The sequence below is a fragment of the Eriocheir sinensis genome, chromosome 34, assembly GCF_024679095.1.
Source record: "Eriocheir sinensis breed Jianghai 21 chromosome 34, ASM2467909v1, whole genome shotgun sequence".
Lineage (NCBI taxonomy): Eukaryota > Metazoa > Arthropoda > Malacostraca > Decapoda > Varunidae > Eriocheir > Eriocheir sinensis.
The window spans coordinates 10,261,855-10,280,479 of NC_066542.1; the positions used below are offsets into that span (position 1 = coordinate 10,261,855).

The following is an 18,625-nucleotide window of genomic DNA, read 5'->3' on the forward strand; positions in this document are numbered from 1 at the left end:
CTGATGAACTGTTTAGCTAGAATTGCTACTCAGAATCAACTAGCTAGGATTTTTATACCTATTTATTACAGGCAGTTTTATCCTGTAACTTTAACTTTGCTTTCTTGTCCAATGGCTGATCATATGATAGATGACAATTTTCTATTACGTCTGCTTTTTGTTAAATCCATTACATTTTCTCATGTTATGGGAATTCGTAAGTATGATCTTGCTGCTCATTATATTGCTCTACTGATGTCTTACTTTGCTTGTGTCCTGACCTCTGCCACAGTATGGCTCCATTCTTGATCATTCACTAAGCACTAAATGAAACAAACAGTAGCATCAGAAGTTAATGGAGATGACATTGAATTCATTAAGCAGATGATTGTGAAATGTTTTCCATCCAGTAATGTTCTACTGATATTTCTAAGCAGTATGGTATGTAGCTTCTTATGTGATCATTAAAGTACAGGAAAAGGTATATGATGATTTTTGAAATCACATACATAAAAAAGACGACAGTAAAGTAGCACAATTACTTCATCTTTCTTATTGGCAAGTATTAGAGTACAAATGTGTCTTTTATTTCATCACATAATAATACTACACGAAATAACACTGTAGTGATCCCAAAGATCGTCAGAAATTTAACTACCTATTCAATTTATTAATACTAATGTCTATCAGACAAAAGCTAAAAAGTATACATAAGTGAGTTTAGTTATTTGAAGTATAAACAGTGAACTGATTGTACTTATACAGTCACAGTTAGGTACACAGATATCTCTCATTGTATAATGCACTGATCTTTATCAATGTAACCACATATCATGTCGGCAGAATGGTGAGTCAAAATATTTAAAGGAGTCAAAGTGAGTCAGTATGCTGTAAGTGTTCATAGCATTCCAATTTGATATCCATGTCAGCTGAGATGATGCAGCCCATCATTTCCAGGCTTATTGTTGTCGTTGAGGCCCCAGGAGCAAAGATAAGTCCAGCGCTAGAACGGAGGCTGTATGGTCTCCCTCTGGCCTTGGGTTCCTGTTCTTATTCAACCTTTCCTTTTCTTATGGAGGGAGTGTTTAGGGTGTGAGGCCAGTCACAAGCTATTCATGAGTGGCCAGGTGGTGCCATGGATGCAGCACCCCCACTCTCTCAAAGGCTCTCCATGGCCAATAATTAAATTAACCACTCTACGAGGGGTTTTGGGAGAACCCTTTTGACGAATCAATCTCCATGGCTTCTCGGTTTCCCTAAACCTGGTGTTTTTGCATTCCTGTGACCCTTTTTTTCTCTTCCACCTTCTTCATTACCTCCTTCCTCTGCACATACTTCCCTTGCTCCCATCAACCCCCTTCCCTGTGGACCCCCCTCCTTTCCTCCCTCCCTATTGCCACCGTTGAACCATGTATTCATCTAACCTTTCCATCAATCCTGTTTTAGCCTCATCCTCCAATAGTCAGACTGTCAACTCTAGTCCCTGTCCATCCACCGGCAGCTCTTCTTCCCCTTAGTGTCTTCCCTCGATCGTTGGGCCTCGACCCTGGAACAATTAAGTATTACACCATCCCTGCAATATTCGGGTAAACAGCCACACTCGAAGCACATGAAACAGATCTACTCTATAAATAGATTTTTTTTCAACAATTCGCCTGGAATCGAACCCGGATCCTCGAGATTCGAGGTGGATTGTAGTGTTGCGCCAAAGGGTACCCCATCGTTCAAGGCCTTATTTCTATGTCAGGCCATTGCATGCCTTCCATTCTCCCATATAGATGAATTTCTCTTTAATTTCTCAAGTTACTCATTCAGGGATATATATATATTTTTTTATCAATCCACCTGAGCCTTAATTGAGACTGATCAGGTACTACCTAGCTACCACACTACCCTCCCCCATCTTGACCTTAATTGATAAATAATGTGTAGGGCACCTATACATAATCATACAGTTAGTACATTAACATTTGTCTCATAGCTAAATGAAGCCCACGATCCCATAAAATACACCAACATGAGAAGTATAGAGGTCTTCTTTTTCTTTTGACCTGTAACGCTTTGTATCGCTTCTTCGGTCCTCCTCCTCTCTTCTCTTTATTCACACACTTTGCTTTTCAGTGGTTTTGTATTACTTAACTTTCCTCACTGTAATACATTTTTAGTCTCAGTAAATTTCTTGTAGGCTCGTCGTGGCGGGTGGCGGGCAGAAGACAAGAGGAGGAGCAGCTCGCCGGGAGTATTATTGTATTTCTGTTCATGACGGAGGCAGGAGGAGGCCCCTATTGCGCGGCCCATGATTCCGGGGCATGGTTTGAGGTGAGTGACGGCCGGGTACTAGGTTAGGGGGGTCGTGGGAGCTAAATAACTCGTGTGTGTCTGGGAGGAAGGAAGGCAGTGACCGCTGGTTGATGTAAACAAACACGCGGCTCACCGGTGATTTGTTGTGCTCGTAAAGGGAGTTTAAGGTTGTCAGCATCATCGTTGTGCGCACTGCCTGCTAAAAGTCGTTGCATTACCGCTACAGCTACTCACTTCTAAATGTAGTGCAATACCGCTACTTGTGAACAATAAGTACTGAAAAAACATATTTCTCTTTTATACATAGTGTTACGTTCCGAGTCCTTGATAGTGTACTGAGTAAGTCACTTTACACTTCCTGTAAGTGAGGCTAGAAAATTCACTCGCCCCCCTCTGCTGTGCTAGTTGACTCACCCAGTTTCTACCAGTTTCCGAGGCTTCGTGAACCGTGAGCAGAAATATCCACGAGATACCTTAGGTGTGTCCATGGCAGGGAAAGGCAGGAGTACACTTTCTTGACGTTTATTGCGGCAAGCAGGAGGATAATGTACGTCTGACTCTCGTTGTTGCCAGTAACCTGCTACCCAAACACTGTCCCATGCCTCGAGGCAGGCAACTGAGACCGTGACTGACAAGAGTGACGGGCCGCGGCTCAGCCCACTGAACTGTACACGTTTCATTTGCACTTTCACCACGTACGTAGTTGGTCCACCCCGAGTAGCGAATAGTGACTAGCCCTACCTAAAACTGTAGCACTGCTACAGCTACTAAAAAAGTAGCAGCGCTACTAGTAGTGCTGCTACGCCCAACACTGGTCAGCATGCTGGTCATAATTATTTTTAATAGCATTTACGCTGCCACTGTTGATGACCAAAATATCAGCCAACCAAGCTGTACACTGAAGGCCAAAATATCAGCCCCCTTCCCCCCCACTCTCACACACATATTTACTTACTTACTTAGTTTACTTAGTTGTGTCTAGAGGTCTTGTGCCTCACAGTCGTGGTGGTCCACCACTGTTAAGGAAGTTGCTGGCGTCCTTTCTCTTCAGCCGCACTTGGTCCGGTAAGGAATTTGAGGCTGCCCTGCAGGCAGCTGTGTAGCCTGGCACTGGCGGTTCATTGGGCACTGCCCTAAGGAACCCGTCCAGTGCAGTTGTGAACCTTTCCACTGAGCAGCCTGTAATTTTCTGCACCTCATTTGGTAGTGCATTGAAGATTCTGGGGCCGTCGTGGGCTAGGCTGGCCACCTGCTGTGTTCTAATTTTCTGCGGCGCTCTTGTTGTCAGGGCGTATCTTGAACACAATCGTCCATTTCTTCCAGAGATATGGGCTGTCAGCATTCCCGGTGTGGGGTCGGGGACAGTACCTTCCAGGATTTTCCATGTGTAAATCCATCATATGCCTGGGCGCACACCACACCGCAATAGGGAGACAGTAAAGCCCAGAGGGTTGGCTGGCTGGATCCTGAGAACATTCAACTCCAGAGAGGCCCAAGTCATGCTCACCCTCTGGAAAACCTTGATGCCTTGAAACACTACAGCAAATAGCCATCTTCAGCATCATGCAGTGGAACTACTATCCCATCCTAAGTATACATACCTCATGGCAAGATCCTTGTCTACCCCTCTCCTCTAAACCATTACCTCCATCCTCCTCACTCCCTTCCCCATGCCCCCTCAGCATTGCACTCTGCCTCATTCCTACCAACATGGGGCACTGAGTCTCTGAGGTGTCCCTACACTGCCACCTCCCCTGAAAACTGGACCATGAAATTGCCCAGCTAAGGAAATGCTCAGCAGAGGTCAGTCTCCAGTCCCATTCCCAGACACATGGCCCTGCCAGCCATTCCTCCCTCAGTTAGTATACTTGCTCACCGTACCCTAATTTGCACGTACTGTTAAGATGTATGAGGGTGTATGAGGTGGTTGTATGCAAACATCTTATCCCCATGTCTCTGTACTCAGAAGTATTACAGAAGCAGAACCCTGCTGGCCTCCAGTCTGTCCCATGAAGGGCCACAAATCTTAACAGCCTGCCTAAGGAAGTCCGAAACCTAACAGGTTGCCCAGTAAACAGGTTTAAGAATGGGCTGGACAAGCTGCTACCAACGGTCTCAGACGAACCTCCAGTGCCGGGCTACACCTCAAGATGTAGGACTTCCAACACGATACTGGACCAAGTCACCCTGTTGAGCAGGGATGTCAGGACTGGGAGCAGCGGTGGACCACCATGACTCTGAGGCGGAGCCTCTAAACAACACCAAGTAAACCAAGTAAGTAAGTAATATGTATTACATGGCCACTTATTGCTAGGAGAACCAATGAAGTCAGTAAAGCAATGTCCTATCACTATTGCTGTCATATTATTAGTAGTAATTATTTGTATTTTTCACTACTGTTATCATTCTTAGTAGGGATTTCAACTAGATGTTGAAATAAATCACCTGTTAGGAAGTACACAGTCTTCATTTTTCTTGTATAACTTTTACTTTATTTTTCCTCTTCCTTTTCATTCTTATTCTTGAGTTTACTACTTGTTTATTTTCTCAGCCATCTAGGCTGCCGTACTCTTGAATGAGGGTTTTTAGATTCCTTTACCTTACAGAAAGAACTTTCTAATTTCCCATGTATTTTGTATTTGGCAACTAGCTATTTGCAGTTGGTTTTCTTTTATCACTATTTTATTCCTGCTCCCCAAGCCAATTCACACTTCCCCCTCACTCTTTCAGCGTGGGTAAGTCCATCTGCAGCCCGCTCACCCTGTACCTCCCAAGTGCTATGCCACAGTAATCCCAGATGACTCGTGCATTATGCAGATTGTGATAGTTTTGTGCATCGTTTCACCTACTTAACAGTAAGTTATATGGATATTGTAATATTTTTGCACGTTTGTCTTAATACAGATTAATTTCCCTTACTTACCTGCATCTTCATCACCCTACACATATCCCTGGCCACCTTGGATACACACCCATCACATTAAACTTCTTCTCAACCTCTAACCCTACACTTTATTCTGTTAAACCAGTGGTTCTCAATCGGGGGGGCGTGCCCCCTGGGGGGGTGAGGGGGCACGAGCACAGGACAGGAGGGTGAAAAATCACGGACTCACTGACCATTAGTACACAGGAGATGCAGCTGTTATGCCCTCCGGGATATTCCCCCCTCCCCCCTCCCCCCCTTGTAGGAGGAGAAGGAAGAAGAGGAAGAGGAGGAGGAGAAGGAGGCAGGATTCTCAAAAATGACTGCACTCAAAACTAAATACCATAATTGTGTGCAAATTGAGGATGATTTGAGGCTGTTTATCGAACATTGCGCCAAGAATTGAGGATCTTTGCAAGGCAAAGGAGGCTCAGGTCTCGCATTAACATCGCCTACCTGCAAGCTTCTATAAAAAATGCAGATGATAGCCTACTTTTAGGCCTAGTACTACTACTACTGATGATGATGATGATAAGAATAATAATAACAATAATAATAGTGTGGCCCAATACAATAATAGCCTGGCCAAGGGCTATTTATCTATCTATGGTGGCATAGTTGGGGGAGGGATTGAGTGAGTATCACAGGGAGGAGGGGGCCCTAACTGCATTGAACCAGCTTTGGAGGGGGCCCAGCTTGTAAAAGGTTGAGAACCCCTGTGTTAAACTGTTCTCTTTGTTGGGCCTCTTCTATCACAACCCTATTTCTGCTTCCTGTCCTGCTACTTGTGTTGGCACAAAGGTTATGAAATACTTGTTATGGCTGATGTGAAACTCAAATTGATAGTTTGCCCCTGAAATCACAGCCCGCATCAAAACAAGAAAAAATCAAAATTGCACTAGGGTGTCGCTTTCGCTCTGGCAGTGGACAGAAGCCTCCATTCTCATCAAACTATTGTGGCCCTTCACAGCTTATTAAATTACCTTTAAGGATTTAGGATTGTTTACAAACACTCCTAAATCCTTTAAGGCAATATAAAATGCTGTAAAAAAATAAATAAATAGTTAGATGAGGATGCAGACTTCCGTCCATCGACAGTGATAGTTTATTTTCATAATTTCTAGCATTTCACTGAATATCTTCTGGTTATCCACTAATAGGGAGGTAAGAATGTATGCTGAAAGTTCCATGTCACTTTATTACATTAGTTTTCATGTAAAAATACAAAACTGCCACCTTGCACTGCACAAAGAACTCATCACCCAACGTCCCAAGACATGAGTGCCATCTGCTGGAAAAATCCTCGCAGACTGTCTATACTCATTGTATTTCTTTACCATTGAAAGCACGTAGCTCTTTGAATCGGTAAATCAAGGAAATTAAAGAGAAAACTTTTTAACATGTTTTTATTGCTAACTTTCAGATGGTGCTTGGTTGATATGTTCTAGGAAATCCTTATTGTGTTGCTGCAGTCCCGGTTTTCTGAAACAAAATTAAGAAGTTATTAATTTGATTATTACTATGATTATTACTATCAAAGAGGATAGGGATATGACTGTTTACATTCCCTCACAAGACTGTATAGTCATTCCCCACGTTTTGATGTAAACTGAACATAATGTCTTGAAATGACTAAAAGCACTCCGTAAAACTCCGTAAAACTAGTGCGTATGTGTGTGTATATATTCCTTCATTCATATATCTTTGACGCCTGCTCCTAGGAGCTCCCACCAGGGGATGGCCACGGCAGAAGAGTTTCCATCTCTCTATCCAGACACTCCCTCCATGCCTGCTCAAAGTTTCTCAAGGATCTTTCACCCCTCTCCCTGACATACTCCTGCACCCTATCTCTCCATTTCACTGGAGGTCGTCCTCTAACATTCCCTCCCTTTATCTCACTCAATACACCCTCCTGGTCATCTTACTCTCCTCCATTTGCTCCATGTGGCCAAACCACTTTAAAGTCTGTCACTTCACTTCTTCCCTTCACCCACGAGACACATTCCAAAACGCTCATACACACTTTCATTATTCATTCCATCCATTCTACTCACACCACATGCACTCCTCAAATACGGTACCCTCTTGAGTTTCGTGATCCACGAGTTTCGCGGTTAGTCCTAAATTCTTACCATACCGACTTTTGCGCTGCTTTGACATGTACAGGTCACATCTACTTACCATTGGCATCACGCACTCCACCTTTAAAGGTAGCGTGCATAACACACTGGACGTTTTCCTCCAAACATTGTGGCTATGGAGAGAGAGAGAGAGAACAGGTCGTTTTGAAGCCGCAGTTGAAGGCGATTGGTTGACAGTTCTGAAAACATGCTCGTGATCCACTGGGAGTCCGATGACGTCATCGCCGACGTTCACCCTATCAGCGGCGTCACTGCCTTAAGGCGGTGTCACAATGGCCGTTTTCGTCCAACCGTTGGGGCCCTGTACGCCCAACTGGGAGCAAGTTCACGGTTATCTGTAAGCTGGTGTCACACAGCACTTTTTCTGGTGTGCGTCACACAAGGCCAAGGTCGGTTGCCCGTATCCACATCCACAATGTAAACAAAGCACTTGCCCTATATCATCATGGCATCGTCTGCTAAAGTAAGGGCTGTCGCGGCTTGTGCTGCCAATACCCAAGTTATGGACTTGTTGCTGCTGTTAAATGGAAGGAAGAAACAGTTGTGAGTGTGGCATGCCTGTGGTTCCTCCATGCCAGTTTTCATTGTCACCACTGCGCGTGCGCGGCCAACCCACCCATCTTGACTCGACCACATAAACACATGGATCGAATAACAACACACACACACATACACACACACACTCACCAGACTCATTAGGAACCATTGCAGATGTTTCTGACAAACAGAAATGACTTCATCATTTCTTGAGTGTGTTAGAACGTATTTGGTGAGTGGCTCACATGAACCAAACCTAGCTCTTGGCAAGAAGTGAGCAGTCGTCTTTAACACTGCTCTCTTCTTGCCATTGGGCAAATAAGTTCTAACACACTTTAGGAAATGTCGAAGCCATTTTTGTTTGTGAGAAACATCTGCCATGGTTCGTGATGAGTCTGGTGTGTGCGTGCGTGTGTGTGTGTGTCTTTGTTGTTACTTGATCCACATGTTTATGTGGTCGGAGTCTAGATGGGTGGGTTGGCTGCTCACGCGCAATGGTGACAATGAAAACTGGCATGGAGGAACCACAGACACGCCACACCCACAACAGCTTTTTCCTTCAATTTAACTGCAGCAACAAGTCCATAACTTCCGTAACGGCAGCACAAGCCGCGACAGCCCTTACTTTAGCAGACGATGCCATGTCGATATAGGGCAAGTGCTTTGTTAACGTTGTGGTTGTGGATACGGGCAACCGACCTTGGCCGTGTGTGACGCACACCCAGAAAAGTTGGATTTGCTGGTTGACCAAGCTGCCGCCAACGCGGTGGGAAGAAAAAGGCCCAGTGTGACACCAGGTAACGGACAACCGACAACTTGCTCCTGGATGGGCGCATGGGCATTGCCAGTATCCACTACGGTTAGAGGAAAACGACCAGTGTGACACTGCCCCAAGGCAGTGAGCGCCGGCGATGCATCATCGGACTCCCAGCGAACCACAAGCGTGTTTTCAGAGCTCAGCCAATCGTAAGGCTTCATCTGTTGCTTTAAAACGACCCGTTCCCTCTTCCTGTTTTCTCCCTTTTTCCAAGGTACGTATTTTAACATAAGGGAGTAAAGGAGGAAAAAAAGTGAGCTCTGTGGGGCAGCATGAGCCAATTATAATGGCGCCACTATAAACAGTTGCCTGTGCCATGACGGGCTTGGGGCCGACCATCAGGCCCAGATGGGTAGTCTATTGGCACCATAACCCACATATAAAATAAAAAAATAATCTCCACGGGTCGGAACAGATAAGCACTTTTTCAGTGTCCATGCCTCACAGCCATAGAGGAGACTGAGCACAAGTGACAAAGACCTGAATCTTTGTCCTTTTGCAAAGGTATTGACAGTGTTGAGCCATTCAAAACACTGTAGGCAAACTAATTCACAATAGGCCTTGATGAGACCCATCATTATTCTGCACTATACTACCAAGGTATGTGAAAAGTTTCTGAGATATCAGTGTCCTCACCACACACATGAACAGACCACACTGTTAATCCAGTAAGCCCCCAAACATCTTAGTCTTGGCCGTGTACAACTGCTCTCGGCCCGAGTGTTTTGGGCAGCTGTACTCTGTGAACCCTCCGAGCAGACAGTTCCTAACTGCTTAACATTGTATATTGATTCACCCATTGATGACACCCCACCCTGTATTTATGAGGTCAGAGAAGCTGTGGCAAGGTTGAGGGTAGAAAGGCAACTGGTGTTTGTAACATCAGTGCAGAGCTGCTCAAAGTTGGAGGTGAGGCCATGATCATTGGGTTGCATGCAGTTTTCACTGTATGGCAACCTGATACCATTCATCTTAATGGGAAAAGGGGCTGTTCATCCCTATCTAGAAAGGGAAAGGGAACCATCAGAACTGCAACAACTAATGCAGTATTACACTGCTCAGTTTACCAGGCAAGCACCTGCTGGAACTGTTGGTCTACTGTCTGGGACTAGAGTGCTGTGAAGTGTTTGGGAGGTGTGTCCAGCTTCTCCCTGTTTACATGGGAATGAGGCAGGGTTGTGTCCTTGCCCTATCACTCTTCAACACTTGCATGAAAAGGTTATAAAGCAAAGTTGTGGACCGAAGTCATTGTAGAGCATCTGTTAGCAATACCAAGGTCACCGACCTTGTTTCTGCTGATGCAGAAGTCCTCACACAGTTACTGGAGGTTCTGGTGATTACTTTTGATGCACTGCATGAGGAAATAAAGTCTTTGGGGCTCCAGGTCAAAGGTAAAAGTGTATGGTGGCTAACTAGACGAAAAAGTAGTCTTCATGCATATGACGATGACATTGATATCTTGGAAAATTTCACATACCTGGGTACCGTAGTGCAGAACAATGGTGGGTCTTGTCAAGAATTCCTATGGCGGACTGGCTTGTCCTATGGTGTTATGGACTCCCTCAGCGTGAGTGTATGGCATTGTCGACACCTGTGCAGGACACACAGTCCCTGGCCACAAAAGTTAATGCTGTGTAATCTGTTGTTGGGGTAGAAAGACAAAATAAAGAACTTGCTGTAGTATTTCATCCCTGGAATATTATCTAGCACTTCTTAGGATTCCCCCTGTACCCTAAACTGTACTGGAGCACAAAGTTAAAACTGACAGCTGTAGTGACTTTTAGAATAATTGAAGTAACATTCCATAATAAAAACTGAACATTTAACTTTAAATTATAATGCAAATACTGCTCACTGAAAACAACCAAAACTGTGGGTAAATTTTTGAACTCATTTTTTTACCCACCTTTCTCTTAATATGAGTGGGTGGGACTTCAGTGCAATCCATTAGTCAAAGTAGTCTTCAATATCAACGTCTGGGTTGAGGAGATCCTCGCCATACACGGATAAATCCATTTGATTGAGGATTAAATTTTCAAATGTTTCCTCCATATCAGTTTCCCCAATGAGCACAGCTCCTTGCATCTTACCATCTACCATTACACATTTGATGTACTCCATACCTGCAAGACAAGACAAATTTGTAGTTGTTATAAAACATTGCAGGGACCATTCGTAATATCTCCCATACTCTTTTGACAGTGTGTCTTCCTTTTATGGGTTACCACTAACTGAGACCTTGTCAGTATTTCTTTTTAGTTACATTTAAAAATACACCATGGCAGTTGGCAAACAGCATCTTTGTGGTGTAGTTGATTCCAAGCCTAGCTACAAATTCATGAGCTGGGTTCAAATTCTGGTATGGGAAGTTAGTGCTCAGCCCACCCAGCTGTTCATCCTCCCTTTTGAGTTGGTTGAAAATGGGTAAATTGGTAACTTGGATGCTGTACTGGTTTTCACCCACCACAGGCTCAAGGGACAATTGGATGGAAACGAGCACCGAGCCACACACCACTACAGCGTATGCCCCTAACATTACCGCTTATAGTTGGCAAAACATGTCGTTAGTTATTTTTACATTCTGAGACATACGAATCAAGAATATGAGGCATGCTATGTCCAAAGGGGTTAAATTTGCACAATGGTCAAGTTTGGGTGATTGTTGTAGTGTATATATAATTTTATTATGTGTATATTTATAAATATTATTTGAATGTCGCGCCCTATGTGTGCCCCGTGCTTTGGCGCGCTTTCCGCTTCCCACATGTCCACTGATGCGGCCAGCATTCGTCAGTCTGGGGCAGACACTCATTCTGGCAGGGTCTCGCTGCCCGACCCTCACCACTCCTGCATTCTACAATAAAGTTAAGAATAGGAGCCAGGCCTATTCCTTCACCTACAACTACTACAACACTTGGTGGCAACCACTACATGATGACCAGTGAGGGCGGAGCAGACACAGGGAAGCAGCCGATGTGAGTTTATTATTGATACAGTGGAGTCAGGGAAAGTGGGCTTACTGCTCGACTGCTACGACTGAACTGCCTCATCGAGTTTCAGGTGATGACGACCTAACCTATGTACAGGCTGCGGGCAGTGACCCAGCTAATAACTATCTAACATGAACAAACCACCACCTGAACAGACTGACCCAACTAACTACCCATTAACACCCCAACAGGTTAAAATAAAGTTTCATGGCTTTATAACATATCATAATCTGGACATGTATATGAAACCATTTCTCAATGTTGCCCTGCAACTGTTCCCCAGCAGTTATCAGATATTTTTAGATTTGTTTTTGGAATAATGTAGATGTAGTGTAGCACAACAAGGTATCCTGGCCTGAACAAAGCTTCACAGGCACTGCAACCCAGTAGGAACTCTAATCAGGAGTAATCCCAGCCTTAGTTTTTCCTCTTTTCTTTGTTTTACACTGATGATAATAAAAAAGGTAGTCTTAGCTGTTACAAGTATAAGTAATCCATATTTTCTTTTGTATAAGTAGAGAATTTTGTATATACTTTATATCAGCACCTACCTTGAGTGAATCTGAGCAAGATTTCATACTTTCCATCCAAGCGTTGCCCATTGAAGAGCCCCAAGAGGATAACTTTGTGCCCAAAAAACTTGGTGGCATGGGAAAAAAGCTCAAAACAGAAGTCCATATAGATTTCTTCCCCAACTTGGGCTGACCACATACACTTGGCTGCATAGGACCCCATTTGCCGTGCCTGAGTCCAGAGACGCATCTGGGGAAAAAAAGAACAATGGTGAAGAGAGGGATTCTAATTTTTTGTTAGACTGAAGTAGGTAAATAAGTCTTCACACTTGTGATTTTATACTGGAAACAGACTTAACAAAACAAGAAAGAGATAAGTCTGAGTGTCTCTTCAGGAAGCACTACAAATGCCCAGTCTTCGTATGTGTCATTTTCAAAGCTACTGATACAAACAAAAAAAATATTCCATAAATTGCTTTTAAAAATTCATCTATATTAATCCTCAGCCTTTTATTTATGTACCTGGTGATGGTTTACAGCACTACTTCTAAAAGATTACCTGGAACCAGTGTGGAGCCAATGGCCAGCCAGGTGAACACACGTCGCCCGCTGCAAACACATTCTCCATGGTTGTCTTCATCTTTTCGTCCACCAACAGCCCGCCATCCTCTCCAAGGGAAAAATTATTTCCTGCAAAATAAGGCATTCAAACTGAGGCTTCTTTCATGTATATATGTACTTTAACAAGATCCACACAATAAAAGAACAGATTTCTGGCTTGAACTGAAATTTTAAAAGTAATGTGAAACAAAAATTATATTACAAATATCAAAATGGTGTCCTTTCCATATGTTAACCCGAATTCATTACCATACCTGGCATAACACTTGCAATGTTGGGTGTCACTCCTATTGCTGAAACGATGAAGTCACAGCCATATATTTTCCCATTTGTCAGCTGGACGTAGACCGGCCACTTTCCTGCAAGGGATGGTGAAGTTATTACACTGGTTCAGAGCAAGAATTTAATGCCATCATCACCAACACCTCTCCTACTGAAACAAACTGACTTGTGAGCTGGCTATAGTGGCTGGCACTTAAGCTGCGCACACACAAAAAGTTATAGAGCAGAAGTACATGTAATATACACTAGAAAAAGTTCTTGCTATAATTTACTGAAAGGGATCTAAACGGTATCGGTATGTCTTTTTCCTACTGTTCCACATCTCCATTAAGGTAAGAGTAAATCATCACCACTATGAAAATACCACCACCACTAGCATCATTATCAGTAACCCTACTTCCTACAAAGGTATAACAAGAAGTCAAAATACCTTACTGAGGGAGATGGACACAAGAAAAGGTGGAAAGGCTTTATAGAGTTATGAACATGTCTGAGCACAGATAAGGAGAAATGTCAAGCCTTGAAGTTAATTTTTATAGTGGCCAAAAATAATTTAGGGTTTCAATGCAGATGGAGGAAAGGTGTTCATTCCAAGTGAACAATGAGTATAAGATATAAGACTTGAGTGTCTAGGGATATATCATGAATGAGCAGGTGACAATAGGAGCATAAAATTTGTTGATAGACAAGAAGCCATGTTTCACTGTCCATACAGAAACATAAATCATTGTTCACTGCTTGAGCTATTGTCAGTCAATACTGCAATAAAACTGGATTCCAAGAATGCAGAATAAGGAATTTAAGTTTTGTGAGGCCAAAAGCACACATACTACTTTTGCTAATGAAAGCTACTAAATACACTTTACACATACATTAAGAGACTACTGTCAACCAAATTACAGGAGCTCCCTACATTACAGGCACTTTGCTTACCCTCCTCAGAACTTTGATTTATTTGTGACTCCAGATTCTTGATTTCCTCTGGCTCAAGAATGCTTTTGACTTCCACTTCAGTTTCCATGATAACTCTGCGTTGAGTTTTTCCTTTTAAATCGAGCCCAGACAGCCAGTCAGGTCCTAGAGCTCCCCCAAGTGTGGATGTTCCTGATACCTGTCATAGTGATTTTTTTATTAGCATCCATACTTGGAATGGCCAGCTGATATTAATGTAACTTTAACCTCATGAAGCCCGAAATGGTATACAAGGGTACATGTTGACTTAGTTAACATAGAATGATTTTGTCACCAGTCACTGCCATATAAACTAGGGCTGGCTCAATTCAAGGTAATTTCCTATTGGCTATTATTCATACTTAAAAGGGGCAAACTATGATATATACACCTAAATATTGTGACAATATGCTGTGGTGCAGGAATCATAGTTTTTGTAGACTAAAGGTGTTAATATAGAAAACCAGGAAATTCCAATTAGTACCTCAGATTTTTCAACTGTGTATCTCGCCCTTTTGCTTGGAATTGGAGCTGCTACTTTTTCCTTGGTCAGTTCAGGCTGCAGGAACTGAGCTGCTCCAGGATCAATGAAGGTGGCACTCATATGCTTGTCCTTTATGGCCCAGATGATTTCCACTCCTGTAAAGTGAGCATCCTTTAACAGCTGATAACTAGAACTAATCAACTAAGGTAAGAATGATCTACAATAAACAGGTGAATATCAGTGGGACCAGGAAAGTATATCTACCTCCCTATAGCTCAGAAGCCCTCTCCCCCCCAGAAAGTCGTCCTAAATGAGGTGCTATAGTATGTCTCCAGTTTTCCCACTTGATACATTCCTTTTCTGTAACATCTCACCTCTATGATTGATGCCAAGGAGCACTTGGGTGTGGTTCAAGTCCGGTCTGCTACTACAAGTTAACAATTTTTAGACATAACTGAGTGGCTGAAGACTACCCCCACATGTCCTGATAACCACCTATCAACCCAGAGTTCAGTAAAATTCTTCCGAGAGGATCATGTAGAGCTTTGGAGGGCAGCATGAGCCAAGCAGGAATGGCACCACTATAAAAAAAATGCTTGCCAGAACCCCTAATGTTGGAATGGATAAAGAAAAATTTGCTGAGATGGCTTGGACACATGATAATTCAATATAAATGATTCTATGAAGAGGGAGTATGAATAGTGGAAGCAAATAGTAAATTGGTGGAGATGAATATGCCAAGATGCATTCATATGGATAAGCAGGATGAGAGTATGTTATATGAAGGGTGGGAATATGAAAACATTTCAAGATGCTATGAACTCCCAAAGGATGAAAGGGATAAAAGTGGTGTGAAGACCCTACATCGGGGAAGGTAAGCAGAATAAACTCTAGAAGAGGTGGGGAGATATGGAATCACACAGAGGAATCTGATACTTTCTGTAAACACTCAAATTTAAGCTTGCATTACTTTAATTACTGCAACAATAAAAATTACTGACTGTACCTGTGACTTCATAGACCATCTCTGTAGCAATGCCTCCATTTCCTACAATCATGATTCGTCTTGCATCTTTAATTCGAGTCTGAAACTGCTGGGCTGACTCTGTATCCCTCAGCCACACTACATGTGGACCTTTCTCTGCTAGAAGTTTAGGACTGCCACCAGTGCAGATACAAAGTTGTTGATAGGAATAACATCTACCAGAGGAGGTGAAAATGAGCTGAAATATGGTAATTAAACTGAGACATTGCAACTAGATAAGTTTACAATACAGGAATTTTTAATATATATCACTATATATAGGGTCACAAAAGTCCATGACACAAAAAAATTCGCAAAATTAGATAAGGAAGTCACTTAATGATACGCTCAACATTATACAAAAAACAAAAAAAATCAGGAGAGATTCAGAGAAATGTTGTGTGGAGTGTAAATGAGGAAAATTCATGCACTTAAGATTTTTTCTCTCTCCCTCTAAAGAGACAATGAGATAGAGATGAACACCGAGGCCACAAACTTTACCTTTACTATACACACACACTATTATCATCACTCTTTCTTGATTGCAATAATATATATTTTCTCCATTTTTTTTCTGAGCAAAGTAATATTCACCTTTTTTCATATACATAGACTAACTACATTACAGGTTGTAATCCCTGTATGATACTGTTTGGCTGCTTGAAGATACTGCACAATATTTAGAAGAGATTGAGTACCCACCTTCTTTTCTGCTGCCAAGTGAACCAGAGTGTCTCGTAACACTTTCACATTTGGACATTTGCTTTGTAAAGTCTCTGGTAGCTGTTCTTCCACTTCAAAGAAGTCAAGAGTCTTGGTAAGAGGCAGCACATTGGTGACTGCCTTGATGAGAGGTGAGGCAGTGAGGACTAGTGTTCTGACCTCAGGGTGTAGAATGTACAGCTGTGACCAAAAATTAAAGACATATTTTAATCTATGGGGAGTTCTGACAAAGCAATGGACTAAAAAGGATTGAGGTGATAAAGGTAAAGATTCGTTTTAGTACCGTGCCAGTATTTCATTACCTTACTTATGAAACATCATTACCTCTTCATATATCTTTTCTACAAACGTTCAACAATCATGGAAACACTTTCAAAATCCAATTCAAGGACTAGTTATTGTTGAAAATAGGGGATAATATTCACGAAAGCACAGCCTCCTCTGGCGGCGGCCGCAGCAGCGGTGCAGCCGGTGTTGTGAGAAATACCTCATTGCAGAAATAAGTCTCATATACATGTGTGTGGGGGGGGGGGGGGGTCCAGGGGGTGGCTGTGCACCCCCGGGTTAGAAGGGGGGTCGAGGGGGGCCCCCCCTGTTAGCGGGTCGTAAAGTTTGGTTGGAGTAGTTTAAATATGCTCCCCAACCCTAAACCCTCTGCGAGCTATTTTGCGGCTGTGGCACCGTCGCTGCGGCCGCCGCCAGAGGAGGCTACGTTTTCGTGAATATTATCGCCTATTTTCAATAATATGTAGTCCTTGAATTGGATTTTGAAAGCATTTCCATGATTGTTGAATGTTTGTAGAAAAGATATATGAAGAGCTAGTGATGTTCCATAAGATAGATAATGAAATACTGGCACGGTACTAAAACGAATCTTTACCATGATAAAAAATTAGAAATGGGGATAGATAGTAAGGGAAGATATTCTGGTTATGAGATCTCTCACATTTGACAAATATTGAGAACTACAGTGCCTTTCAACTACTCACGTGTTCAGCACAAGTGACACCTGCTATGCCTCCACCAATCACAATATAGGTGTATTCCTCTGCTTCAGGTTCTTCCATTGTGGAGGGGTTCACTGAAAAATAATGGTTACTTTTTTTTACAGTAAAGTAAGGAACAGGCTCACGGGCAATAAAAAAAAAGAAAAAATAACAAACAAACAAACAAAAATTAATGTTGCTCCTCTAAGCTCCTATTCAGTCTGTAATGTGATGCAAAATAATCTTTGGTGCCTTGGGTCCCTTAAACTTATGAACCCCAAGCTGCATATTATAGTAGGTACATAATTGAGAATAAGAATGAAAAAGTGGAAAAGTGTAGTGAATGAATGAATTATGAATATGATTTTTAGATAGCCAAAACAAACAACATTTTCTTGCTCAACTTTCCATATCAGGTCACTTGTGATAATTATCTACTCTTTACGAACACAATTAAACTTAAACTTTGATCTGATTGTCATTTGGAAGTCGATAATCGCTTGCATATCTAAACTTGCACAACTAAACCCCAAAATAATCTAAACCGAAGAAATATGTAAAAATTAGGGAAAAGATCTGATAGTTGCATGGCTACTATAAAAATACAGAACTGAACTTATCTAGAATACACAACTAAACCTCAAAATAATCTATACCTAAGAAATATGTAAAAATTAGGGAAAAGATCTGATAGTTGCATGGCTACTATAAAAATACAGAACTGAACTTATCTAGAATACACAACTAAACCTCAACATAATCTATACCTAAGAGATAAGCAAAAATTAGTGAGGATACGAGGAAAAGACTTGAAGGTTGCATGGCTACTATAAAAAAAATACAACTGAACATACCTATAATAGTGTCCGTGTAAGTGTGAAGATAATCCGGTGTCCCATTACTTCCTCAACGCTGTGCCATGACCTGCAAGCCGATTGTTGACCCCACGGAACCCAGACACGCCCCGGATGCACGTACAGCCGTCCTCCGTCCGCCCTCTCACGCACGTGCCGAGGGTGACGTTTGTTTAGTGTTTACCTCGGCCAGTGTTGCCACCTCGCCACGAACACTTCCGCCGTCAACGTATTAATATATTTTTTTTAGAACTTATCTATTAATTTCTTCATAATCGGTATCATGTACTACAGTGGCGATTAGGATCATTGGCTTAAGTGTTGAGTATGTCTGTAGCTACGTACGTTTCTTGTATTACTGCAAATCACACCAATGTATTGCTTGGAGTCCGGGATGGGATGTTTCTCCATTCTCCTTTAATTGTTGTGTATAATTCTCAAGGGAAACGAAGATGAGCACTGAGGCCACGCGCAGCAGCACCGTATCCCCCCTTACTCTA

At 42.5% G+C, this 18,625-nt stretch overlaps 1 protein-coding gene and 1 long non-coding RNA gene across 3 annotated transcripts; one reads left to right on the plus strand and one right to left on the minus strand.

The window, feature by feature from the left end:
- The first annotated feature begins 2,095 nt into the window (after positions 1 to 2,095).
- LOC127007062 (uncharacterized) lies at positions 2,096 to 12,868 on the plus strand. The gene is made up of 4 exons (XR_007760058.1): positions 2,096 to 2,298; positions 4,247 to 4,554; positions 5,011 to 5,135; positions 12,740 to 12,868. It is a non-coding gene; the product is annotated as an uncharacterized LOC127007062 (long non-coding RNA).
- Positions 6,387 to 18,297, minus strand: LOC127007056 (pyridine nucleotide-disulfide oxidoreductase domain-containing protein 1-like). Of its 2 annotated transcripts, XR_007760048.1 has the most exons (12): positions 18,126 to 18,297; positions 17,275 to 17,366; positions 16,265 to 16,465; positions 15,545 to 15,761; positions 14,539 to 14,693; positions 14,037 to 14,214; positions 13,076 to 13,180; positions 12,760 to 12,890; positions 12,240 to 12,450; positions 10,605 to 10,821; positions 10,176 to 10,337; positions 6,387 to 6,685 (listed from the first exon to the last, which is right to left on the minus strand). XR_007760048.1 is itself a non-coding variant. In XM_050877581.1 (11 exons), the coding sequence occupies exons 2-10, from the start codon at positions 17,350 to 17,352 to the stop codon at positions 10,646 to 10,648; spliced, it is 1,452 nt and encodes a 483-aa protein (XP_050733538.1). In that variant the 5' UTR covers positions 17,353 to 17,366; positions 18,126 to 18,297; the 3' UTR covers positions 6,387 to 6,685; positions 10,605 to 10,645. The 2 variants fall into 2 exon arrangements, 1 of the variants encoding a protein (XP_050733538.1); XM_050877581.1 differs by lacking the exon at positions 10,176 to 10,337.
- Positions 18,298 to 18,625: the final 328 nt, after the last annotated feature.